General features: G+C 41.2%; 1 protein-coding gene across 3 annotated transcripts; it reads right to left on the bottom strand.

Annotated features, from left to right (window-relative positions):
• Positions 1-739: 739 nt before the first annotated feature.
• Positions 740-26,528, bottom strand: DIRAS3 (DIRAS family GTPase 3). Of its 3 annotated transcripts, none has more exons than XM_019920149.3 (2): positions 26,071-26,528; positions 740-2,156 (listed from the first exon to the last, which is right to left on the bottom strand). In XM_019920149.3, exons 1-2 carry the CDS (start codon positions 26,114-26,116, stop codon positions 1,399-1,401), a joined length of 804 nt encoding a protein of 267 aa, XP_019775708.1. In that variant the 5' UTR covers positions 26,117-26,528; the 3' UTR covers positions 740-1,398. The 3 variants fall into 3 exon arrangements, with proteins under 3 accessions (XP_019775708.1, XP_073644600.1, XP_033721051.1); XM_073788499.1 differs by lacking the exon at positions 26,071-26,528 and adding an exon at positions 8,462-8,794; XM_033865160.2 differs by lacking the exon at positions 26,071-26,528 and adding an exon at positions 2,913-4,087.
• Positions 26,529-27,650: the final 1,122 nt, after the last annotated feature.

The raw sequence follows: 27,650 nt of genomic DNA, 5'->3' as shown, positions 1-27,650 counted from the left end.
AATTTTCTAAGCTCAAAACTCTGACTCTACTACTATGAGACAGATGTTTATGATTCCTTCTCAACGATGTACTTCTCCCCTAAAAATCAAGTTATAAGAAGCCATTTTTAAAAAACACATTTAAGTTGTTCAATAAATACTTATCCAATAAGGGATATTTTATGGGGGAAAAAACCCACCAGACTAAAAGCCTCTCCTCTTCCCCTTAACTGAAAAAAAAAAACAAAAAACACTTGAAAACAAGAACATGTATAGATATGGATTCCCTCACTCAAAAAATTATGTTCAAATAGGAGTCTTTAAAAAACTCTCTTAAGGAGAAGTTTCTCAGATTTCAAATCCCACCTGTTTCTCCCCTTACCTTCCATCCCACTCCCCATTCCCTATATCCAATACTTGTTGAGGAAAGACTTTTGAGGCAGCCAAAGGCCAAGGTTTGCTTTTCACCACGTACCTCCAAGACAGCAGCAGAATGAGCAAGCACCCTCTTCAAAGATGCCTGGAGTTCTTCTGGATGTCAGTCCAGGAAAGGTGATGGATACAAACCAGCTCTGCATTGCAGGGACCCATGAACCAGCCCCACCCCCAACTGGCTAATTTCAAGAGGGCAGGGGCATTAGTGTGAAAAATTCTTATTAGAAATCTTCTCCAGATGTGACTGGCAATGGGTAATGGGTAATGCAATGGGTGATTTTTGTTGTTGTTCAGTGAAAAAGAAATTATTACAGCTGATTGCATGCAGGAAAAGCTTTATTAAGTCACGGAACTGTTACAATTTTTTTAAACTGCAGTGTAGAATACTCAAACATTTTTAAATGACTTAGGAAACAATTGGTACATATTTAGTAAGCAAGTTCCACTATCACAATTTTCTCTGCTCCCACCCTCAGCGCTCAACTATAGAACATTCATTTATTTATGATGTTTAGTATCTGTCTCACAGTCATATGTCAGAGATTTTGTTGCAAAAACATCTCTTAACAATTAAATACACAATGGGAAGATATGATCAGACATTTACAGGACTCGAAATGTTTAAGAATAATACACAATAATAGGATTACAAGAAGGGCAGTGACATCTTTCAATTCATTTTGCTATTTCCATTCTCTTTTTTAAACATTAATCTCTAAAGTCCGTCCAAGTCCCATCCTTTAAAATGCATCCTGTTCCTTTTTCCTCTCCTCCTCCAATGTCCATATTTTAACAATTCGAGTTCTCTTGCCTGGGGAAAAGAAAAGTTACTAACTCACAGGGGACATTTATTGACATCTAATTGTTACAACCCAAACCACAGCACAAAAGTCAGTCGTGTACAGGTGACACAGCACAATGGGGTTGGTCCATGTTTTCAGCACACTGAAGGAGAAGAGGGTCGGGCTCCTTAAGGCTCAGGGTTCACATGATGATGCACTTGCCCAGCAGCTTCTCGGCGGTCTTGGGGATCTGGGATTTCTTCTGGGGAGGCTGGGCGCCGGCGGCGGCGGCGGGCTTCTTCTCGAAGTTTATCAGCATCTGGAACAGCTCCTGCACATTGATATTCATCTTGGCGGAGGTCTCCAAGAAGGCGCAATTCCACTCCGACGCGTAGGCAGCACCTTCCTTCTCGCTCACCTCCCGGGGGCTCTCATCGCACTTGTTGCCCACCAGGATGATGGGGCACTTTTGCGGGTTGTTGCCTTTGAGTTGACGGATCAGCTCAAAGAGGGGCTTCAGCTCCTCCAGGGTTTGCTTCTTGGTGACGGAGTAGACCAGGATGAAGGCGTGACCCCTGGCAATGGCGAGGCGCTGCAGGCCCCGGTAGCGGCGGCCGCCGGTGGTGTCGGTGATGTGCAGTGCGCCCGCCTTGTGGCTGCAGCCCAGCGCCTGGCGGTAGGTATCTTCGATGGTCGGCAGGTACGCCTCACGGAAGTTGCCGCGCACCCACCTCTGCACCAGCGCGCTCTTGCCCACGCCGGCCGAGCCGAGCACCACCACGCGGAAATCTCTGCTCCTCCTCTGGGGCAGGCAGGTACGGATGACGATCACGGTAGGAAGAGGCCGCAGCCGCTTCATCAGCCGTTCCTTCAGGCCAAAGCAGGAGTTGCCCATGGTTGGGTTTTGGCGGGGAGATGCGTGCACACCTTCTCTGGCACTTGGCCAGCAGTGAGGGACGCCTAGGCAGGAAGAGAGAAAGAGAGGAAGAGTGAGCGATGGGAGTCTAACCCGGAATGGTGTTTTGTCGCAGCGCCTGCCTGGCCCGCCGCTCCCTGGGGACTGGGGGCGGGGGTACGGGGGGAGGTGGGAGGGGTGTCTGCCTCATCTCGCTCCCTAACCCCACCCTCCTCCCACTTCCCTCCTCCCTTCTCTGCGGCGAGCCAGCCACCAACCCCACGCACCTACAGAAGGCAATGCGGGCGGGGAGGAGGGCAGTCTCGCCCCGCACCTCTTCCAATGATACCTTACTGTTACTTTCGCGGTGGCTATGCACCCATTTTTATTTTTCACGCCACACTACTCCACTCTACAGAAGGCCGCAATAACGGACAACTTGCCAACCCTTAAAACACGCACGTCTGAGCTATGTTACCAAACATTTTCTCCCCAAATAAGCCCTCGTTGTCTTCTCTCCTTCGGTATGAAAAATTGTGCGCGTCTCTGACATGGATCGATTACTGCGGGCAAGGTTAGGTTGCTGCAGACATCGCGATCCAGGGTGTGGTCACGGGGGCAGCGAGGGGCGCCAAGGGAGCCCACAGAGTCCAGGATTCGTGAAGCTAACAGAGACCCCTTACCTGAAGCAACTGTCCCCAGGTACCCGCTTCCCTGACAACGCACCCACCGGTTTCCACCCCCACGATAACCCAGGCTGGTTCGCCCGCTATGCCGCGCATTCATGTGCCCGAAAAAAAAAGGCGGAAGATAGCTTTTACCTCTTTCCGAGGCGGGAACCTCGCGGCAAATTCACTCCTTGCCGGGGTGGGCTTTGGCCGCGGTCGCAGCGGCGGCAAGTAATTGCGTAACCAAGCTCCGAGCTGCAGCTGGCAACCAGTGCGCTCGGAAGCTCGGGGCGAAATGCTCCAACGGGGGGACTGAGGCTGGTTAGCCAGAGCCAGGGGGCGCAGACTGGGAGACTCCACTTGCATGGCTCACGGAGGGGGGATTGGGCTATGAGGGGCTGACCGAGCCCAGACGCACCCCCCACGCAGTCCCCCCGGCGTCCCCCACACGGGTACCCACAGCCCGGACGGGGGCGGGGGTGGGAGGCGGTCCTGAGTTCACAGGTGCCCGCCCATTGAGGGGGCTCTGCTTACAGCGCTGGCGATGCAGGCATTTCTCACCTACTGCATTCCTCACCACTTCTGTTCTTTTGCCCCCTGCGGGGTTAGCCTTTCCCAAGCCTCGCCACCTTCTTTTCACTGTGGAATGGCCAGTTAGAATTCTTCCCACTACTGGTGCCAGACACTTCACCGCATCTCATCCACTTCACTTAGTAAACATTTGTCCGGCGCAAAACCCAGTTTCTGTCTTTGTAGGGGAAGACCAACAGAAGTCTCTTCTGTTACAAGAGACTTCAGAACCTGCCCCCGGTAGGATTTCCTGTTGTATAGACATGTGCTGTGTTTAAGGGTTGAGGGGTATCCTCTACACCCAGCGACATTAAGCAGCTATCACATCCATCATCACTCTGTGTACAATACGTCTCATTTAGTCATCATCACAAAATCCTCACAAGAGACTCGAGACTGGAATGTGGGCAGCCTTCTAGGAGCAGAGAGCGACCCCTGGCTGACAGCCAATAAGAAAACACGGACCGCAGCGCTAGCAACCAGATTTTCCCAACAACCTAAATGAACTTGAAAGCGGATTCTTCTCTGCAAACTGCGCATAAGATCAGACCGCCAACACTTTGATTTTAGCCTTAATTAAGCAGAGAATCCAGTGGAGCCCATCCAGACTTCCGACTTACAGAATTGTGGGTTCTGTGGTTGGGAGTCGTTTTAAGCCACAAAATTTGTGGTAGTTTGTTACACAGCAAACGAAAAGAAAACGAATGCAGCAGGTAAAATTACTTGTTCAAGGCTACAGGGCTCATAAATGACAAACCTAGGCCCAAACCTAGTTCTCCTCACTCCAAGTCTTGTTCTTTTTCTGGTATTATCATTCTGTGTCATTAAGCTGATACACTATATACATATATGTGTGTATATATTTTTTTTTTTTATTTTTTATTTTTTGCGGTACGCGGGCCTCTCACTGTTGTGGCCTCTCCCGTTGCGGAGCACAGGCTCCGGACGCGCAGGCCCAGAGGCCATGGCTCACGGGCCCAGCCGCTCCGCAGCATGTGGGATCGTCCCGGACAGGGACACGAACCCGTGTCCCCATCGGCAGGCGGACTCTCAACCACTGCGCCACCAGGGAAGCCCTGATACACTATATTTTACTCACTAGTGAAAACATGTTTATAGCTTTTCTTTCTTACCCAAAAGCTCATGCATGTTAGGTAGAGATCAAGAGCACACGTTTTAGAGGCAGAAAACTAGGTTTAGAATGTTTGTGGGTTTTTTCCCTTTTCCTTCTTTTGAGTACATCTTAATATGCCTTTGAGCTGCGGGGTCCTGGAGAAATTACTTTTCTGTAGAAGGGGAACTGATACCTGTGAGAAAGAATTGTGGGGAGGATTTAAGGAGCTACTGCCTGAAGACTAATTAGAAGGCATATAGAATGCAATAGGTAACGTAAATGACAGCTTTGACCTTCACATAGTAATACAGAAGTCTGTATACACATAATCCTGTAGTCTTTGAGTATTTTAAGAGTGGTTTTTTGGAAGTGGCAATGATCTTTTTATTTAATCCAAAGAAGAGCAGATTTCAGTCTGGAAAACATAGCAGGTTTGGGGGTAAATAAGTTGATAGAAGAACTTGGGTCAGGGGGGAAGTAGGGTGAGAATTCTAAGCATTAATGAAATCTTTTCACATTCCTCCTAAACCACAAGAATCACTCTGTCTGTTGAAATTAGGGCAACTACAAAGTATTTAGAAATGAGAAAGACTAGAAAAGAGGCTCTGGAAACTGAAACTGACAGGCATCGGTTTATCCCAGAGCAGGCTACTTGGTGCTTGACAAGTTGTCCTCTATATTGGGGCGTAGTTCTAATTATCAGTGAAGTTTTCTTAGTTTACCTGTCTCTCCACCCACTGATTCTAGTTTCATCTTCTGGAGTCTGGAACTGCATTGATCAATCTGCTCCCTTGGATAACTTTATATCCTTTCAGCCATTTGAAGACAGTCATGTCCCATCACTAAGTCATTCATAACATTGAAAGTAGCCTGAGGATCATCTAGCCAAGCCCTTCATTTTGGTGATGAGGAAACTGAACCTCAGAGGCTACGTCATGCCCCGACTGACCAAGCTTACTCTTCTCTCCCTCAGCCTCGTCTTCTGTTTGAAAATAACTGTTCCTTGAGGGGTACGGGTGTCTTTTTCTCCACCGCTTTTTAGATTTTTCCAATTTTTATAATGCACATTTGTTTTTTACAGTAAAAAGAAAACAACTAAAAACGAAAAAATACATGTTTTAAACATAAAAAAAAAAGGAAAGAGGCTCCTGAAAACACTGATATGGAAGATAAATGAAGATGCCTCTGCAGGCAAGACATTTAAAACAAAGAAATGCCCAAAAAGAAGATGAGAAGCAGAAGGTGGAGGAGGAGGAAGAAGAAGAAGAAAAAAGCTAGGAGGGGGCTTCCCTGGTGGCGCAGTGGTTGAGAGTCCGCCTACTGATGCAGGGGACGCGGATTCGTGCCCTGGTCCGGGAGGGTCCCACATGCCGCGGAGCAGCTGGGCCCGTGAGCCATGGCCGCTGAGCCTGAGCGTCCGGAGCCTGTGCTCCGCAACGGGAGAGGCCACAACAGTGAGAGGCCCGCGTACCGCAAAAAAAAAAAAAAAAAAAAAAAAAAAAAACTAGGGAGTGTGGAAATATATATTACAAAGCTAAATCCTTCAAATGCCAGAGAGATGAAATTAAGAGATCATAAATAGAATTCACAAGGAATGATGAAAATTTGAAACCATAGCTTCTACATCCAAACCAAGTCTTGCACCTCAAAAGCCAGTATAAAATATCTTAACCTTAAGAGCCCTAGCCCAGGGAACCAGCACTGTGCTGGGCCAGAAGTGTCAAAGAAATGGGCCACTGAGTAGAGTTCCCTGTGCTTTACAGTAGGTTCTCATTAGTTATCTATTTTATATGTAGTAGTGTATATATGCCAATCTCAATCTTCCAGTATATCCCACCCCCCCTTCCCCCTTGCTACATGTATAAGTGATGCACTTTGCCATATAGCAGAAACCAACACTACATTGTAAAACAGCTATACTCCAATAAAAATTAATTTAAGGGCTTCCCTGGTGGTGCAGTGGTTGAGAGTCCGCCTGCAGATGCAGGGGACACGGGTTTGTGCCTCGGTCCGGGATGATCCCACATGCCGCGGAGCGGCTGGGCCCGTGAGCCGTGGCCACTGGGCCTGTGCGTCCAGAGCCTGTGCTCCGTGACGGGAGGGGCCACAACAGTGAGAGGCCCACGTACGGCAAAAAAAAAAAAAAATTAATTAAAAAAAGAGGAAAGGGCCAGACCAGAGTTCTGGAGCAAATATTGGCTAGTTAGGATCCAGAGTTTGGAGATATATCAGGGAGAAAAGACAATTAATTGAAACTAACACTGAGATGAAACAGATGTTGGAATTATCTGACAAAGACTTTAAAGCAGCCATCATAAGAATACTTCAACAGGCACTTACAAATTTTCTTGAAACAAATAAAAAATAAAAACATTCAGCAAAGACCTAAATAGACGTTTCTCCAAAGAAGACATACAGATGGCCAAGAGGCACATGAAAATATGCTCAACATCGCTAATTAATTAGAGAAATGCATATCACAACTACAATGAGATATCACCTCACACCAGTCAGAATGGGCATCATCAAAAAGTCTACAAACAGTAAATGCTGGAGAGGGTGTGGAGAAAAGGGAACCCTCCTACACTGTTGGTGGGAATGTAAATTGGTACAGCCACTATGAAGAACAGTATGGAGGTTCCTTAAGAAACTAAAAATAGAGCTAGCGTATGATCCAGCAATCCCACTACGGGGCTTATATCTGGAGAAAAACATAGTTTGAAAGGATACATGCACTCCTGTGTTCATTGCAGCGCTGTTTACAGTAGCCAAGACATGGAAGTAACCTAAATGTCCATCAACAGATGAATGGATAAGGAAGATATGCTACATATATACAATGGACTATTATTCAGCCATTAAAAAGAAAGAAAGAATGCCATTTGCAGCACTGTGGATGGACCTGGAGATTATCATACTAAGTGAAGTAAGTCAGACAGAGAAAGACAAATATCATATGATATTGCTTATATGTGGAATCTTAAAAAAAATGATACTAAATGAACTTATTTACAAAACAGAAACAGACTCACAGACTTAGAGAATGAACTTATGGTTACTGAGGGGAAGGGTGGGGTGGGGAGGCATAGACTGAGAGTTTGGGATTGACATGTACACACTGCTATATTTAAAATAGACAACCAGGGACTTCCCTGGTGGCACAGTGGTTAAGAATCCGCCTGCCAATGCAGGGGACATGGGTTCGATCCCTTGTCCAGGAAGATCCCACTTTCATGGAACAACTAAGCCCGTGCGCCACAACTACTGAGCCTGCATGCCACAACTACGGAAGCCCGTGCACCTAGTGCTTGCACTCCACAACAAGAGAAGCCACTGCAATGAGAAGCCCACATACCGCAACAAAGAGTAGCCCCTGCTCTCTGCAACTAGAGAAACCCCGCGTGCAGCAACGGAGACCCGACACAGCCTAAAATAAATAAATATTTTTAAAAATAAAAAATAAAATAGACAACCAATAAGGACCTACTGTATAGCATAGGGAACTCTGCTCAATACTCTGTAATAACTTAAATGGGAAAAGAATTTGAAAAAGAATAGATACATGTATATGTATAATTGAGTCACTTTGCTGTAAACCTGAAACTATCACAACATTGTTAATCAACTATACTCCAATATAAAATAAAATTTAAAAAAAAGTTCAACAAAGAAATAAAATGTATAAAAAGGATCTAAACGGAAATTATGGAACTGAAAAATACAATAATAGAAATTTTTTAAACTTTCTGAATGGTCTTGATAGTATAATGGAGATGACATTGGATGAATCAATAAACTTGAGGGAGGATAAAAAATAAAATTTACTCAATATAAACAATAGAGAGAAAATAGACTGGGGAAAAAAATGAACAGAGTCTCAAGGACCTGTGGTACAGTAACCAAAATCCCAATATTTGTATCATCAGAGTCCCATAAGGAGAGGAGAAAAAGTCTAAATGAGTATGGGAAGAAATTACAGCTGAAAATCTCCCAAATTTGGTGAAAGACACAAACTTACAGTTCCAAGAAGCTGAGCAAACCCCACCAGGATAATTCCAAGGAAATCCATGCCAAGACACATAATTGAATTCTGAAAACTGAACACAAAGAAAAATTCTTGAAAGCAGCTAGAAATAAATAATATATTACCTGTCAGAGGAACATTATTTCAGATGATGGCAGATATCTCATCTGAAACCACAGATGCCAAAGGAAATGGCATGACATTTTTCAAGTGCTGAAAGAAAAGAACTGTCAACTGCAAACTCTATATCCAAAAATGGTCCTTCATGAAAAAAGACATGTTCAGATGAGAAAAACTAAGAAAATCTGTTGCTAACAAACCTACCCTTAAAGAGTGGCTAAAGGAAGTTTTATAAACAGAAAGGAAAAGATAATTTGGAACTTCATAAAGGAAAGTAGAATATCAAGATAGGTAAAAGAAAAAGTAGGGGTAAATATGATAGACAATCCTTCTTCTCATAAGTTTTTACAATCATGATGATCAAAACAAAAATTATAACACCTGATACTCATGGCAATGATATTAAAAATTGGGGAAGGCAAAGGGACCTGAATAGAAGTAAGGTTTTCATACTTCACTCAAATGGTAATAGATTATGATGTCATATATGCATATTGTAATACCCAAAGCAATAATTTTCTATACAAAGAGATATACTCAAACACACTAAAAATAAATCAAAATAGAGTCCTATAAAACATTCCAGTAACCCACAGGAAGATGATAAAAGAGAAACAGAGGAAAACCAGGAAACAAATAATAAAATTGCATACTTAAGTTCATATATATCAAGAATCACCTTAAATGTAAATGGTGTAAATACACCAATTAAAAAGGCAGATTGGGGCTTCCCTGGTGGTGCAGTGGTTGAGCGTCCGCCTGCCCATGCAGGGGACACGGGTTCGTGCCCCGGTCCGGGAAGATCCCACATGCTGCGGCGTGGCTGGGCCCCGTGAGCCATGGCCGCTAAGCCTGCGTGTCCGGAGCCTGTGCTCCGCAATGGGAGAGGCCACAACAGTGAGAGGCCCGCGTACTGCAAAAAACAAAAAACAACAACAAAAAAGGCAGATTGGCAGGGTGGATAAAACAAACAAAAGAAACATAAGCCAACTGTATGGTGTTTGAAGTAAGAAGAAATTCACTTCACATTCAATGACATAGGTAGGTTGATTTTACATAGTAAAACAGAATACATGGAAACCAGAATTTAAAAAACACAGTATTATTTACACTCTATAGAAAAGTTAATACTTTGTGTATAATTTACAAAACACATAAATAGTCTGAATGCTGAAAATTATAAAATGCTAATAATAGAAATCAAAGAAGACCTAAATAGATGTGTTCGTGGATTAGGAGACAATGTGTTCATGGATTAGGAGACAACTTAGTAAAGATGTCAGTTCTCTCCAAACTGATCTACAGGTTTGATGAAATTCTTGTCAAAATCCCAGCAAGGATATTGTAGGCATAAACAAGTTCATCCTAAAATTTATATGAAAAGGCATAGTATCTAGAATAGCTAAAACACTCTTGAAAAAAGAGGAATAAAGTGAAAAGAATCACTCTTCTTGATATTAAGGCTTACAATATAGCTACAATAATCATGGAAGTGTCATATTGGTGAAGGGATAGACATATAGATCAATGGAACAGAACAGAGAACCCAGGAGTAGGCCTACACAAATACAACCAACTGATTTTCGATAAAGGTGCAAAAGCAATTCAATGCAGGAAGGATTGTTGTTGTCTTTTCAACAAATGGTGCTAGAGCAATTGGATATCCATAGACAAAAACAAATAAGCAAACAAAAAAGTCAACTTAAATCTCACACCTTATATAAAAATTATCTTAAAATGGAAATGGACTTAAGCATAAGATGTAAAAATACAAAATTGTTTTTTTGAAAAGAATATCTTCAGGATTTAAGTCTAAGGAAAGAGTTCTTAGACTTGATGCCATTAGCACAGTCCATAAAAGGAAAATTTGATAAATAAAAGGAAAATTAAAAACTTTTATTCTGTGGAAGACCTTGTAAAACTAATGGAAAGAGAAGGAGTACACTGGGAGCTATATTTGCAGGCCACATTTCTGGCAAATGACTAGGATGCCAGAAATATAGAGCTAACAAAACTCAATAATACAAAGTCCAATTAGAAAATGGGCAAAAGACATGAATAGACATTTCACTGAAGAAGATATACAAAGAACAAATAACCATATGAAAAGTTTTTTAACATCATAAGCCACTAGAGGAATGCAAATTAAAAGCACAATGAGACAGTGGAATATTATTCAGCCATTAAAAAGAATGAAATAATGTCATTTGCAGCAACATGGATGGACCTGGAGATTATCATACTAAGTGAAGTAAGTCAGACAGAGAAAGACAAATGTCATATGATATCGCTTATATGTGGAATCTTAAAAAAAATTGATACAGATGTATTTATTTATAAAACAGAAATAGACTCACAGATATAGAAAACAAACTTATGGTTTCCAAAGGGGGAAGGGGAGGGAGGGATAAATTGGGAATTTGGAATTAACAGGTACACACTACTACATATAAAGTAGATAAACAAGGACCTACTGTATAGCACAGGAAACTATATTGAATATCTTGTAATAACCTATAATAGAAAATAATCTGGAAAAGAATATGTATGATATATATACATTAGTTATATATATATATTCATTTGTTATAAAATTAATGATGCAACTAAACATACAACCCAGCGTACATACCTACTACTACTAAACATACATACCCAGAACTCTTGGGTATTTATCCCAGAGAAATGAAAACTTATGTTCACACAAAATGCACACAACTTTATGTGTGAATTTTGTACACAAATATTTACAGCAGCTTAAATCATAGTAGTAAAATACTGAAAACAACCCAGCCATCCTTTGGCAGGTGAATGGTTAAACTATGGTACATCCATATCATGGAATACTGCTCCAAAAAAAAAAAAAAGAGAGACAGAGAGAGCGAGAGAGAGAGAATTATTGATACAGGCTACAGTTTGAATGAATCTCAAGAGAGTTATGGTGAGTGAAAAAAAGCCAGTCACCAAAGGTTGTATACTCTATGATTCCATTTATGAAACATTCTTGAAATAAAATTATAGAAACGGTTCTAGTAATAGGGCTTAGAGATGAGGGAAGGGGCATGGAAGGAAGGTGGGTATGCTTGTAAAAGGGCAACAGGAGAGATTCTCATGGTGATGGAACTGTCCTGTATCTTGACTGTGGTTGTAGATATGCAAACCTATACATTTGATAAAATTCCATAGCACTAAATGCATACACAGATGAGTACAAGTAAAACAGGGGAAATCTGAATAAGAGCAGTGGATTGTATCAATGTTAACATCCTGGTTGTGATATTGACTACAGTTTTGCAAGATATTACCATCGAGGGAGACTAAGTTACTCAGGCTCTCTCTGTATTATTGCTTACAACTGCATGTCAGTCTTCAGTTATCTCCAAGTAAAATCATTACTTTTAAGAGGCATTTGCAAAACAGCCAAAAACAACACATCTCTTGTGGCTCCCTGTTGCCTACAGAATTAAAGTTCAAACTATTCATCTTCAGATTTCCAGCTCCCTACAAACAGATCCCAGATTCCCTTTCAAATCTTACCTTCCACAAGTCTACACACACTGGCTTAATAACTGGATATTCTTGGGAGTTCCTGTGTCTGCTTCTCCACTCAGTTCATCCTCCAACCCCATTCCCTCATCCACATGCCCCAATCCTGCCCTCCTTCTAGGTTCACCTCCAAATGGCACATCCAGCTGGATGGAATCCCTCCCTCTGAATTCCCACGCACCTTTTACCTTGTATTATAGCTTTGTATATACTTGTTTTATACTCTCCGCAAAGCTATGAGCTTTTCTCAGATGAAACTGAGATTCATTTATCTCTGATTCCCTCACAGATGTTAGTAAGCACCGGCATGTAGCTCTCAGAGGTGACCAGGATGGTGTGGGGTAATGTAGATTCCATTAAGAGGGGTAGAAGTCACTGTAGGAGTTCCCAGCTCTTGAGCCAGCTGGCTTCTCTCCAGCTGTGGTTCCACCACCTGTTTATAATTTGGCCTTTAATTCTATCCTTAATATCCTCAACTGATAATAGGGAAATACATGGCAAGTGCTGACATGTTAAAAGCACCTTCCTCAATACCTGGCAACAAGTAGACACTCAAAATGCAGCTGGAGTTTGGAGACCTGGTCTCCAGTTCCTGTTTGCTCATATTCCGCTTGTTTGGACTTAGACAAATAACTTGTTTTCCTTTTATATTCAGTTTCTTCATCTGTAAAAAGGGGTCAAAAGTACCCCTATTTGAAGTAAGATTAATTGACTTATGTGTGTAAAATTCAAGCAGGGTATTGCTTGTGGAATGTGAATAAGCTAACATCCATTTGAGTCTTTGCTATGAGCCTAATATATTACATGTGTTTATTCATTTGGAACTTATATTATGAGTCCATGAAGTGGAACTAATACTGTCTCCATTTTACAAATGAGGAGACGAGGCACAGAGAGATTAACTGCATGGTAGAGGCTAGGAATTCTGGCTACCTCTCGGACTTGTGTATTTCACACCATGCTGCCTCTCTAGCAGAGACAGGTGGTGATGTTTAGGACCCTCACAATCATAATTTGGGGAATCTGTTTTCTTTCCATTTCTTTCTGGGTTCTTCCCCTCTTTTAAGCTCTGTAGACAACTAATGGCAGTTGTGTTCCCTACCTTTCACCAAAAAATAGTATCTTCTTTACAGTTTTCATTTCCAAGATCAGTGTTGCTTCAGACTCTCTTCCTTTAACCCTGCAACGACCTTCTCCCATTCCTATGACTTCTATTCCCAGCCTGACTGCTTTCTCTTAGCACCCTGATGCTATAAACAGCTCCTTGTTCATAGAGACACTAGCTCCTACCTCATAAAGAAAGGAGGACACCAGATAAAACTCCAGCAGCCCCTAGCCCACACATATCCTGCAGCATTTTGTCTTTTCTCCATCCAAGGCTGATGCCTTCATCTGAGCCCTGGAGTGCTTTTCAACCTGTGGTTCTAGGATCACCTGAATTGGCATCAACTGGGATGCTTGTTAAAAATACTCAACCCAACTTACATGATGCTACACGATTTTTTTTCAATTAAAAAAAATACACAACCCACATCTACAGAATGAGACTCTATGGGTGACACCTGGGGGTCTGCAGTTTAACAAGGCCCTCAGGTGATTCTGATACAGAAGAAAGCTTGAAACTACTTTAGCACCTTGCTTAATCCATCATCCCATCTCTAACCTAACAGAATGAGTGAAGGGGGGTCAAAAGGTAAAAAGAAAGAAGAGATAACAACAAGAAAAAAGAAACACAAGAGGAAAAGCAAAACTGGAGGAGAAAATTTTGAGTATGATTTTGAATACGTTGAATTGGAGATGCCTGTGGGACACACAGGAGACTATTTCTAGTACTCAGTTGGAACTATTGAATAGAACTCCAGGGAAAGATGGATATAAATCCACTATATTTAAAATGGATTTCTTGTATATATATATATATATATATATATATATATATATATAGTTGGATCTTCTTTACTCTGTCTCTGTATTTAAATTGGTATATTTAGACAATTCATATTTAATATGATTATCAGTGGTTAGACAGATTTCATGATTATATTTCCTGGAACAAGAACTGGAAACCATGGTTTGCAGTGGATTTCTGTGCTTCTCCCAGACTCAAGAGAGAAAATTTTAATACCAAAGTGTTGACATTCTTGGGATATTTCAATGTTTTAGGCAATTTTCTTAACTTCTCTATCCTCATCTGTAACATTGGGATAATAGTGGTATCCTACTCTATAGAGTTCTTGTGAGTAAATAATGAGTATTTCATGAGTAAATACATATAAAATGCTTGGGACAGTGTCTGGACATAGTAATCACTCAGTAAATGTTAGCTATTCCCACTTACGGGGACAATAGGGCTAAATATTAAAAAAAATAAAAGGTGTACAGGTTGGAAAGGAAGAAATAAAACTGTCTTTGTTTGAGGGTTACATGATTGTCTATGTACAAAATCCCAAAGAACTGACAAAATAAAAAACCCACTTGAAATGGGTAAATGACTACAGTAAGGTCACACGATACAAGGTAAATGTACAAAATCAATTGCTTTCCTTCATACCAACAATGAACACTGGAACTTGAAATTATTAACACAGTGCCATTTACATTAGCATCAAAAACCTTGAAATACTTAGGTATAAATCTATCTAAATATATATAAGATCTATATGCATAGAAATAAAAAACTCTAATGAAAAAAGTCAAAAAGATCTAAATAAATGAAGAGATATTCTGTGTTCATGGATTAGAAGACTCAATATTGTTAAGTTGTCAATTCTGCCCAACTTGATTTATAGATGCAATATGATCCAAATTAAAATCTGAGCAGCCATTTTGTGGATATCAAACAAACTAAAGATTATACGGAAAGGCAAAACAAACAAACAGAAAACAAAACTAAATAGCCAACACAATACTGAAGAAGAATAACAAAGTTGAAGGACTGCAATTACCCAACTTCAAGACTTACTGTAAAGCTATAGTGATCAACATGGCATGGTATCTGTGTATTCTGCTATTGTTGGATAAAGTATTTTATAAATGTCAATTAAGTCTAGTTGATTAATGGTGCTGTGTCAGTTCAACTGTGTTATTACTCAGTTTTTGCCTGCTGGATCTATTAATTACTGAAGGGGTATTCAAGTCTCCAAATCCGTAATAATGGATCTGTCTATTTCTCCTTGCTGTTCTATTAGTTTTTGCCTTGCATGTTTTGATGTTCTATTGTTAGGTACACACACATTAAGGATTGCTATGTTTTCTTGGAGAATTGACTCCTTTATCATTATGTAATGACCTTCTTTATCCCTGACGATTTCCCTTGTTCTGCAGTCTAATTTGTCTGAAATTAATATAGCTGTTTCAGCTTTCTCTTGATTAGTGTTACTATAGAATATCTTTCTCCAGCCCTTTACTTTTAACCTATCTGTGTCTTTATATTTAAAATGGATTTCTTGTAAACATATATATATATAGAGAGAGAGAGAGAGAGAAAGTTGGATCTTCTTTATCTACTCTAACAGTCTCTGTATTTTAATTGGTATATTTAGACAATTCATATTTAATGTGATTATCAGTATATTTGGTTTAATATCTACCATGTTTGTAGCTGTTTTATATTCATTGTACTTGTTCTTTATTTTTTCCCTCTTTTTCTTCCTTCTCTGGTTTTAACTGAGCATTTTATATAATTCCATTTTCTCTCCTCTTAGCATATCAATTTATAATATACATTTATAACAAATTTAAGTCCACTTTCAAATAACACTTCAGATGAAAGGCAGGTGACCTATAATATTCCCAATTAATCCCTCTCATCCCTTATAAATTTATGTCACTCATTTCACTCATCCATATGCTATAATCACCTAATGCATTGTTACTATTATCACTTTGAAGTTATCTATTAGATCAATTAATTTAAAAACTTATTTTACTTTTATTTATTCCATCTCTAATGCTCTTCTAGTCTTTATTTAAATCTGAAATCTGAGGAAAAGCTTTAGAGAACATGCTGTCTGGAGAGAACCTTGAAGGGAGAAGAGGCTATTGGGGAAAAGATGGACGGAAGAATGATGCCAAAAGGGCACAGAGCCAAGAAAGCATCTATGGATGAAATAGTAGTTGAATTGGAATCCCTCCTAGAAATAATCTGTGGTTTAATTACCTCATTTCCTAGGTGAGTAATCTGCCCAAGTTTACACAGCTAGAAAGTTGCAACACCTCCCTTGCCCATGCTCCCAATTCTCTCTGTGCCACTAAGTTCTATTAAAGTAGCAGGAAAGAGCTGCCTACAAAGAGAGGACTAATTATTAAAGAATGAAAATAATTATCCCCATCAAAAACAAGAAGCACATTTTATGCCCCTTTTAAGTTAAAAAGTTTAGTTTTGCAGCATATTCCCCTTTGATTTTTTCCATGTGCACAGTGTTTCCACTGTAAAATACTCATTGCCTAAACAAAAGCATTCTTTGTACAAGTCCATAAAGAGAAATAAGTTTTCACCCCATTGTGTTATTTCATCAGGACTCTGCTATTTTTTTTTTTTTTTTGTAGAACACAATGGTATATACTCCTTCTTTCACTGTTTTCAAACAAAATCATGTTTCTGTCAGTTGAATTCGGCAAGACTGAATTTTTAAAAGGATTTTAAAATATTATAACTGTTTTAGATTCACAGAATTATCACAAAGATAGTAAAGAGAGTTCCCATATACCCCACAGCCAGTTTCCCCTATTATTATTATTATTATTATTATTTTTTTGGCGGTACGCGGGCCTCTCACTGTTGTGGCCTCTCCCTTTGCGGAGCATAGGCTCCGGACGCGCAGGCTCAGCGGCCATGGCTCACGGGCCCAGCCGCTCCACGGCATGTGGGATCCTCCTGGACTGGGGCATGAACCCGTGTCCCCCACATCGGCAGGCGGACTCCCAACCACTGTGCCACCAGGGAAGCCCTCCCCTATTATTAACATCTTACATTTGTATGGTACATTTGTCACAATAAATGAACTGATACTGATACATGATTATTAACTCAAGTTCATTTTTTATTAAGATAGCCTCATTTTCTTTCCTAATGTCCTTTCTGTGTCTCAGGATCCCAGCCAGTTTACCACATTATATTTAGTTATCTCCTTAGTTTCCTCTTGGTTGTGAGTTTCTCAGACTTCCCCTGTTTTTGATGACCTTGATAGTTTTGAGGATTATTGGTCAGATATTTTGAAGTCTCTCAAGTGGGGCTTGTCTGATGTTTTTCTCATAATTAGACTGGGGTAATGTTTTGGGAGGAGGACCACAGAGGTACAGTATCATTCCCATCATACCACATCAAGGGATACACCATCAACATGACTCATCACTGTTGACGTTATCCTTGATCACCTGGTTGAGGTGGTGACTGTCAGGTTTATTCACTGTAAAGTTATTCTTCTTTTTCTCCCTTTCCATCCTATACTTATAAGCCTGCTTTTAAATGTTAAGACTAATTAATGGAATTCCAGAGGCTGGTCTTAAAAATGAAGTCTTTACAATTAGCAAAAGGATTCTCAGAAAAGAGCGAGAAGAGGTTTCCCTTCCCCTGTACCAACTGTGGGAGAGCTGTTTCCTTCTGACTCATGAAGATTGCATGAAGAATCTGATTTGATAAAGCTTTAAATTGACAAGACTCACAAGAATGTTACTTTTGTTTTCCTGTACAATATGGAGATGTGAATATGTGTAACTTTCCAATTGGTTCTGCTCTTTGCTAATGTACATTTGTCCTTGGCCACATAAGGTGAGAATACTGTAACATATCATAGAAATAATGTAGGAATCAAATGCAGAGATTAACAAAGGACTATGAGAATATTGGAAAAAAGAACAATTTCAACCAGGCAACTTGAGGACAGTTTCATGAAGGGTAGGACATGTGAGTATGGTTTTAAGAGATAGAGGAGGCTGAAGGAACATCACGTGCACTAACACGAAAAAGGAAAGGACGAGACATAGGAAATGGAGAGCTAATATCTGAGCACACAGGATGGGCAGAACTTTTATACTAGGCTAAAGAGTTTGCACCTTATTCTATGAGCATAGGTGTGGGGGACATTGAGATTTTGGGGTAAGGAGAGTAATATGATCATGTCTGAGTTTTGGAAAAGTAACTGGCAACTGTTTAAAGGAAACTGGAAGGATAAAAACTTAGAGAAAAACAGCAGTTATAAGGGTTTCCCTGGTGGTGCAGTGGTTAAGAATCCGCCTGCCAATGCAGGGGACACAGGTTCAAGCCCTGGTCCGGGAAGATCCCGCATGCCACGGAGCAACTAAGCCCGTGACCCACAACTACTGAGCCCACATGTCACAACTACTGAAGCCTGAGCACCTAGAGCCCGTGGTCCACAAGAGAAGCCACCGCAATGAGAAGCCCACGTACTGCAACGAAGAGTAACCCCCGTTCGCTGCAATTAGAGAAAGCCCATGCACTGCAACAAAGACCCAATGCAGACAAAAATAAATGAACTAATTAAATTTTCTTAAAAAAAGGAGAGGAGCTTCAAGATGGCGGAAGAGTAAGAAGCGGAGATCACCTTCCTCCCCACAAATACATCAGAAATACATCTACATGTGGAACAACTCCTAGAGAACACCTACTGAACTCTGGCAGAAGACCTCAGACTTCCCAAAAGGCAAGAAACTCCCCACGTACCTGGGTAGGGCAAAAGAAAAAACAGAGACAAAAGAATAGGGACGGAACCTGCACCAGTGGGAGGGAGCTGTGAAGCAGGAAAGGTTTCCACACACAAGGAAGCCCCTTCCTTCGCAGGCAGAGATGGGGGGAAGCTTTGGAGCCACAGAGGAGAGCGCAGCAACAGGGGTACGGAAGGCAAAGTGGAGAGATTCCTGCACAGAGGATCGGTGCCGACCGGCACTCACCAGCCCGAGAGGCTTGTCTGCTCACCCGCCGGGGCGGGCGGGGGCTGGGAGCTGAGGCTTGGGCTTCAGTTGGAGCGCAGGGAGAGGACTGGGGTCAGCTGGGTGAACACAGCCTGAAGGGGGCTAGTGCGCCACGGCTAGCCGGGAGGGAGTCGGGGGAAAAGTCTGGAGCTGCCGAAGAGGCAAGAGACTTTTTCTTCCCTCTTTGTTTCCTGGTGTGCAAGGAGAGGGGATTAAGAGCGCTGCTTAAAGGAGCTCCAGAGACTAAAATCATGGACCCCAGAGACGGGCAGGAGACGCTAAGGCTGCTGCTGCCGCCACCAAAAAGTCTGTGTGCGAGCACAGGTCACTATCCACATCCCTCTTCCGGGGAGCCTGTGCAGCCCGCCACTGCCAGTGTCCCGTGATCCAGGGACAACTTCCCCGGGAGAACGCAGGGCGCGCCTCAGGCTGGTGCAACGTCCCGCCGGCCTTTGCCACCGCAGGCTCACCTCGCATCCGTACCCCTTCCTCCCCCCCGGCCTGAGTGAGCCAGAGCCCCCGAATCAGCGGCTCCTTTAACCCCATCCTGTCTGAGCGAAGAACAGACGCCCTCAGGCGACTTACACACAGAGGTGGGGCCAAATCCAAAGCTGAATCCCAGGAGCTGTGCTAACAAAGAAGAGAAAGGGAAATTTCTCCCAGCAGCCTCGGGAGCAGCGGATTAAAGCTCCACAATCAACTTGATGTACCCTGCATCTGTGGAATACCTGAATACAAAACGACCAAATCGAGGAGGTGGACTTTGGGGGCAAAGATACATTTTTTTTTTCCCTTTTTCTCTTTTTGTGAGTGTGTATGTGTATGCTTCTGTGTGTGATTTTGTCTGTATAGCTTTTCTTTTATCATTTGTCCTAGGGTTCGGTCCGTCTGTTTTTTTGGGTTTTTTTGGTATTACTTTAAAAATTGTTTTTCTTAATAATTATTTTTTATTTTAATAACTTTTATTTTATCTCCTTCTTTCTTTCTTTCTTTCTTTCTTTCTTTCTTTCTTTCTTTCTTTCTTTCTTTCTTTCTTTCTTTCTTTCTTTCTTTCTTTCTTTCTTTCTTTCTTTCTTTCTTTCTTTTCTCCCTTTTATTCTAAGCCATGTGGATGAAAGGCTCTTGGTGCTCCAGCCAAGCGTCAGGCCTGTGCCTCTGAGGTGTGAAAGCCAAGTTCAGGACACTGGTCCACAGGACACCTCCCAGCTCCGCGTAATATCAAACGGCGAAAATCTCCCAGAGATCTCCATCTCAACACCAACACCCAGCTTCACTCAATGACCAGCAAACTACAGTGCTGGACACCCTATGCCAAACAACTAGTAAGACAGGAACACAACCCCATCCATTAGCAGAGAGGCTGCCTAAAATCATAAGGCCACAGACAACCCAAAACACACCACCAGACATGGACCTACCCACGAGAAAGAAAAGGTCCAGCCTCATCCACCAAAACACAGGCACTAGTCCCCTCCACCAGGAAACCTACACAACTCACTGAACCAACCTTAGCCACTGGGGACAGACACCAAAAACAAAGGAAACTACGAACCAGCAGGCTGTGAAAAGGAGACCCCAAACACAGTAAGTTAAGCAAAATGAGAAGACAGAGAAACACACAGCAGATGAAGGAGGAAAGCAAAAGCCCACCAGACCTAAAGAATGAAGAGGAAATAGGCAGTCTACCTGAAAAAGAATTCAGAATAATGATAATAAAGATGAGCCAAAATCTTGGAAATAGAATACAGAAAATACAAGAAACGTTTCACAAGTACCTAGAAGAACTAAAGAGCAAACAAACAGTGAAGAACAACACAATAAATGAAATTTAAAATTCTCTACAAGGGATCAATAGCAGAATAACTGAGGCAGAAGAACAGATAAGTAACCTGGAAGATAAAATAGTGGAAATAACTACTGCAGAGTAGAAAAAAGAATGAAAAGAATTGAGGACAGTCTCAGAGACTTCTGGGACAACATTAAACACACCAACATTCAAATTATAGGGGTCCCAGAAGAAGAAGAGAAAAAGAAAGGGACTGAGAAAATATTTGAAGAGATTATAGTTGAAAACTACCCTAATATGGGAAAGGAAATAGTTAATCAAGTCCAGGAAGCGCAGAGAGTCCCATACAGGATAAATGCAAGGAGAATCATGGTAAGACACACATTAATCAAACTATCAAAAATTAAATACAAAGAAAAAATATTAAAAGCAGCAAGGGAAAAATAACAAATGACACACAAGGGAATACCCCTCTGGTTAACAGCTGATCTTTCAGCAGAAACTCCGAAAGCCAGAAGGGACTGGCAGGACATATTTAAAGTAATAAAGGAGCAAAACCTACAACCAAAATTACTCTACCCAGCAAGGATCTCATTCAGATTTGATGGAGAAATTAAAAGCTTTACAGACAAGCAAAAGCTAAGAGAATTCAGCACCACCAAACCAACTTTACAACAAATGCTAAAGGAACTTCTCTAGGCAGGAAACACAAGAGAAGGAAAAGACCTACAATAACAAACCCAAAACAATTAAGAAAATGGGAATAGGAACATACATATTGATAATTACCTTAAATGTAAATGGATTAAATGCTCCCACCAAAAGACACAGACTGGCTGAATGGATAAAAAAACAAGACCTGTATATATGCTGTCTACAAGAGACCCACTTCAGACCTAGGGACACATACAGACTGAAAGTAAGGGGATGGAAAAAGATATTCCATGAAAATGGAAGTCAAAAGAAAGCTGGAGTGGCAAATCTCATATCAGACAAAATAAGACTGTGAAATAAAGACTATTACAAGAGACAAAGAAGGACACTATATAATTACCAAGGGATCAATCCAAGAAGAAGTTATAACAATTGTAAATATTTATGCACCCAACATAGGAGCACCTCAACAAATAAGGCAAATACTAAGAGCCATAAAAGGGGAAATTGACAGTAACACAATCATAGTGGGGACTTTTACACCCCACTTTCACCAATGGACAGATCATCCACAATGAAAATAAATAAGGCAACACAAGCTTTAAATGATACATTAAACAAGATGGACTTAATTGATATTTATAGGACATTCCATCCAAACAACAGAATACACATTCTTCTCAAGTGCTCATGGAACATTCTCCAGGATGATCATATCTTGGGTCACAAATCAAGCCTTGGTAAATTTAAGAAAATTGAAATCATATCAAGTATCTTTTCTGACCACATTGCTATAAGACTAGATATCAATTACAGGAAAAGATCTGTAAAAAATACAAACACATGGAGGCTAAACAATACACTACTTAATAACTAAGAGATCACTGAAGAAATCAAAGAGGAAATCAAAAAATACCTAGAAACAAATGACAGTGGAGACACGATGACCCAAAACCTATGGGATGCAGCAAAAGCAGTTCTAAGAGGGAAGTTTATAGCAATACAATCCTACCTTAAGAAACAGGAAACATCTCGAATAAACAACCTAACCTTGCACCTAAAGCAATTAGAAGAAGAACAAAAAAACCTCAAAGTTAGCAGAAGGAAAGAAATTATAAAGATCAGATCAGAAATAAATGAAAAAGTAATGAAGGAAATGATAGCAAAGATCAAAAAAACTAAAAGCTTGTTCTTTGAGAAGATAAACAAATAGATAAACCATTAGCCAGACTCAACAAGAAAAAAAGGGATAAGACTCAAATCAACAGAATTAGAAATGAAAAAGGAGAAGTAACAACTGACACTGAAGAAATACAAAAGATCATGAGAGATTTCTACAAGCAACTCTATGCCAATAAAATGGACAACCTGGAAGAAATGGACAAATTCTTAGAAATGCACAACCTGCCAAGTCTGAATCAGGAAGAAATAGAAAATATGAACAGACCAATCACAAGCACTGAAATTGAAACTGTGATTTAAAATCTTCCAACAAACAAAAACCCAGGACCACATGGCTTCACAGGCAAATTCTATCTAACATTTAGAGAAGAGCTAACACCTATCCTTCTCAAACTCTTCCCAAATATAGCAGAGGGAGGAACACTCCCAAACTCATTCTACGAGGCCACCATCACCCTGATACCAAAACCAGAAAAAGATATCACAAAGAAAGAAAACTACAGGCCAATATCACTGATGAGCATAGATGCAAAAATCCTCAACAAAATACTAGCAAACAGAATCTAACAGCACATTAAAAGGATCATGCACCATAATCAAGTGGGGTTTATCCCAGGAATGCAAGGATTCTTCAATATAAGCAAATGAATCAATGTGATACACCATATTAACTAATTGAAGGAGAAAAACCATATGATCATCTCAGTAGATGCAGAGAAAGCTTTCAAGAAAATTCAACACCCATTTATTATAAAAACCCTTCAGAAAGTAGGCAGAGAGGGAATTTTTCTCAACATACTGAAGGCCGTATATGACAAACTCACAGCCAACATCGTCCTCAATGGTGAAAAAATAAAACCACTTCCATTAAGATCAGGAACAAGACAAAGTTGCCCACTCTCACCACTCTTATTCAACATAGTTTTGGAAGTTTTAGCCACAGCAATCAGAGAAGAAAAAGAAATAAAAGGAATCCAAATCAGAAAAGAAGAAGTAAAGCTGTCACTGTTTGCAGATGACATGATACTATACATAGAGGATCCTAAAGATGCTACCAGAAAACCACTAGAGCTAATCAATGAATTTGGTAACATAGCAGGATACAAAATTAACGCACAGAAATCTCTTGCATTCCTATACACTAATGATGACAAATCTTAAATTAAGAAAACACTCCCATTTACCATTGCAACAAAAAGAATAAAATATCTAGGAATAAACCTACTTAAGGAGACAAAAGACCTGCATGCAGAAAATTATAAGACACTGTTGAAAGAAATTAAAGATGATACAAATCGATGGAGAGATATACCATGTTCTTGGATTGGAAGAATCAACATTGTGAAAATGACTATACTACCCAAAGCAATCTACAGACTTAATGCAATCCCTATCAAACTATCACTGGCATTTTTCACAGAACTAGAACAAAAAATTTCACATTTTGTATGGAAACACAAAAGACCCCAAATAGCCAAAGCAATCTTGAGAAAGAAAAACAGAGCTGGAGGAATCAGGCTCCCTGACTTCAGACTATACTACAAAGTTACAGTAATCAAGACAGTATGGTACTGGCACAAAAACAGAAAGATAGATCAATGGAACAGGATAGAAAGTCCAGAGGTAAACCCACCCACATATGGTCACCTTTTCTTTGACAAAGGAGGCAAGAATATACAGTGGAGAAAAGACAGCCTCTTCAATAAGTGGTGCTGGGAAAACTGGACATGTACATGTAAAAGAATGAAATTAGAACACTCCCTAACACCATACACAAAAATAAACTCAAAATGGATTAAAGACCTAAATGTAAGGCCAGAAACTATCAAACTCTTAGAGGAAAACATAGGCAGAACACTCTATGACATAAATCACAGCAAGATCCTTTTTGCCCCACCTCCTAGAAAAATGGAAATAAAAACAAAAATAAACAAATGGGACCTAATGAAACTTAAAAGCTTTTGCACAGTAAAGGAAACCATAAACAAGATGAAAAGACAACCCTCAGAATGGGAGAAAATATTTGCAAATGAAGCAACTGACAGGATTAATCTCCAAAATTTACAAGCAGCTCATGCAGCTCAATATCAAACAAACAAACAACCCAACGAAAAATGGGCAGAAGACCTAAATAGTCATTTATCCAAAAGAGGATATACAGATTGCCAACAAACACATGAAAGAATGCTCAACATCATTAATTGTTAGAGAAATGCAAATCAAAACTACAATAAGATATCATCTCACACTGGTCAGAATGGCCATCACGAAAAAATTTACAAACAGGGCTTCCCTGGTGGTGCAGTGGTTGGGAATCCGCCTACCAATGCAGGGGACGCGGGTCCGTGTCCCAGTCTGGGAAGATTCCACATGCTGCGGAGTGGCTGGGCCCATGGGCCACGGCTGCTGAGCCTGCGTGTCTGGAGCCTGTGCTCCGCAGCAGGAGAGGCCACGATGGTGAGAGGCCCGCGCAAAAAAAAAAAAAAAAAGAATTACAAACAATGAATGCTGGAGAGGGTGTGGAGAAAAGGGAACCCTCTTGCACTGTTGGTGGAATGTAAACTGATACAGCCATCATGGAGAACAGTATGGAGGTTCCTTAAAAATCTAAAAAAGGAACTACCGTACGCCCCACCAATCCCACTACTGGGCATATACCCGAGAAAACCATAATTCAAAAAGTGTCATGTATCAAAATGTTCATTGCAGCTCTATTTACAATAGACAGGACATGGAAGCAACCTAAGTGCCCATCAACAGATGAATGGATAAAGAAGATGTCGTACATATATACAGTGGAATATTACTCAGCAATAAAAAGAAACAAAATTGAGTTATTTGTAGTGAGGTGGATGGACCTAGAGGCTGTCGTACAGAGTGAAGTAAGTCAGAAAGAGAAAAACAAATACCGTATGCTAAAACATATATATGGAATCTAAAAAAAAAAAAAGGTCATGAAGAACCTAGGGGCAAGATGGGAATAAAGATACAGACCTACTAGAGAATGGACTTGAGGACACGGCGAGGGGGAAGGGTAAGCTGGGACAAAGTGAGAGAGTGGCATGGACATATATACACTACCAAACATAAAGTAGATAGCTAGTGGGAAGCAGCCACATAGCACAGGGAGATCAGCTCGGTGCTTTGTGACCACCTAGAGGGGTGGGATAGGTACTGTAGGAGGGAGGGAGATGTAAGAAGAAAGAGATATGAGGACATATGTATATATATAACTGATTTACTTGGTTATATAGCAGAAACTAACACCATTGTAAAGCAATTATACTCCAATAAAGATGTTAAAAAAAAGAATAGGAGGAGAAAATTTAAAAAAAAAAAAGTGGAAAACTTTTGGAGGCAGAATAGACAGGATTTGGACCAATACCGTAGTTAACAGTAGCAGAGACTGGCAGGATGCTCAACAAAGCCATCTCTTCTTCCTAGGCCCACAGCTGGGCTCCATTCCCGGCCTCCATTCTGTTAGCTGGCAGCATGCAACTGAGTTCCAGGTGGACAGAAAGGTTACGGATGAAAGTCAGGGATGACACTTCCAGGCCCATCTCACTCTCTCTCTTTCTCTTTTTCCTTCCCCATCATACTGGAATGGAGTGAACTCCCAAGTTCCCAACTCTGAGAGCCATGCATTGTAGATGGTAGAACCACCGGGTAGACGGAGCTGTGTTTCCTGAATCACTGCTTTGAAAAGAATGATCCAACCTGCTAGACCTTGAGACAAGTGAGAAGTAAACTGCTTTCCTGTTGAGCCATGACATGCTTGGGCCTGTCTGCAATCACAGCATGGCTTAGACTACCCTAACCAAATTAGAAGTTGGTACTTTGAAGTGCATGCTCCCATAACAGAAGACTAAAGCATGTGACACTGACTGTGTGAGGAAACAGGTACTGGAGACGGGCAGGCTGGGGAGTCCTGTTTTGCTATGGCAAAATATTTGAGAAAACTGTTGCCTGAGTCACTGTGCAAGGGATTGCGGTGTGCACTGGTGAACCTTCACAGGAAGCCTGCAGGCATCAGTGGCTCCTGAACCCCTGATTTAAGGGGCTAAGGGGCAGTCCTTGGGTTGGAGTGAAGCCTGAACTGCATACATACAGTACTTCATATCAAATGTTGAAAATGCCAATTGTCTTCATCCAAGAATGGGCTGCAGAAGGCAGCAGAATTATGAGGGCCTAAAGCCCACACTGCTGCCCACACGCCTGTGGACGTGGTCTTCTCGGCTTTCCCCCCTCACAGAGCTAACCTCGGAAATGCCTCACCTGGACCTTACCTTCAAGGGCAACTTGCCCACGAGTTGGCAGGTGGCAGATGGGTGCTGAAAGAGGAAAACAGTCCCGCTTCTAACACTCCATAGGTCTGGGGGACCCAGAAACACTTTTCAGCTAGGAGGTGTGCACTATTCTGTTTGGGATCCTAGAAAAGTTAAGCAGGAGTGATGACTGGAGACATCAAGTAACCTATTCAGGGTCATTTAGCTGCTTCTCCATTTCAATGGTTTGCCAGCATGATGCAGCAAATTAGAAGCAGAGTTTAGACTTTCCAAGAACTCATGAAATCTAAGAGGAGAGCACAAACATATGTTATGGTGGCCGTACTGTGGACCATCTGATCCAACTCTCACTTACAGAGGCCCAAACAGAGAAGAAGAGGAAGAACCCACTCTCCCACAGGACCTACTGTGTGCCTGGAACCCTGCAGAAAGCTTCCCACATATTAACTCATTTCATCTTCACAACATCACTACAAGATAAGTACTATCATCTCCATTTTGCAGATTAAAAAAAACAGGAACAGAGTGGACAAGTGACTTCAGAGAGGGCGAGTAACTTACCTAAAGTCGTACATCTAATAAGTGACGGAGCCAGGATTCAAATCCATGCAGTCTGGCTCTAGAGTCTATGCTTGCAGCCGCTGTACTACACCAACTCTGAAGCTAGTGAGGATCTACC

Source organism: Tursiops truncatus, chromosome 1, assembly GCF_011762595.2.
Source record: "Tursiops truncatus isolate mTurTru1 chromosome 1, mTurTru1.mat.Y, whole genome shotgun sequence".
Classification (NCBI taxonomy): domain Eukaryota; kingdom Metazoa; phylum Chordata; class Mammalia; order Artiodactyla; family Delphinidae; genus Tursiops; species Tursiops truncatus.
The sequence above is the reverse complement of the archived record's forward strand: the minus strand, read 5'-3'. Positions and strand labels throughout refer to the sequence as shown.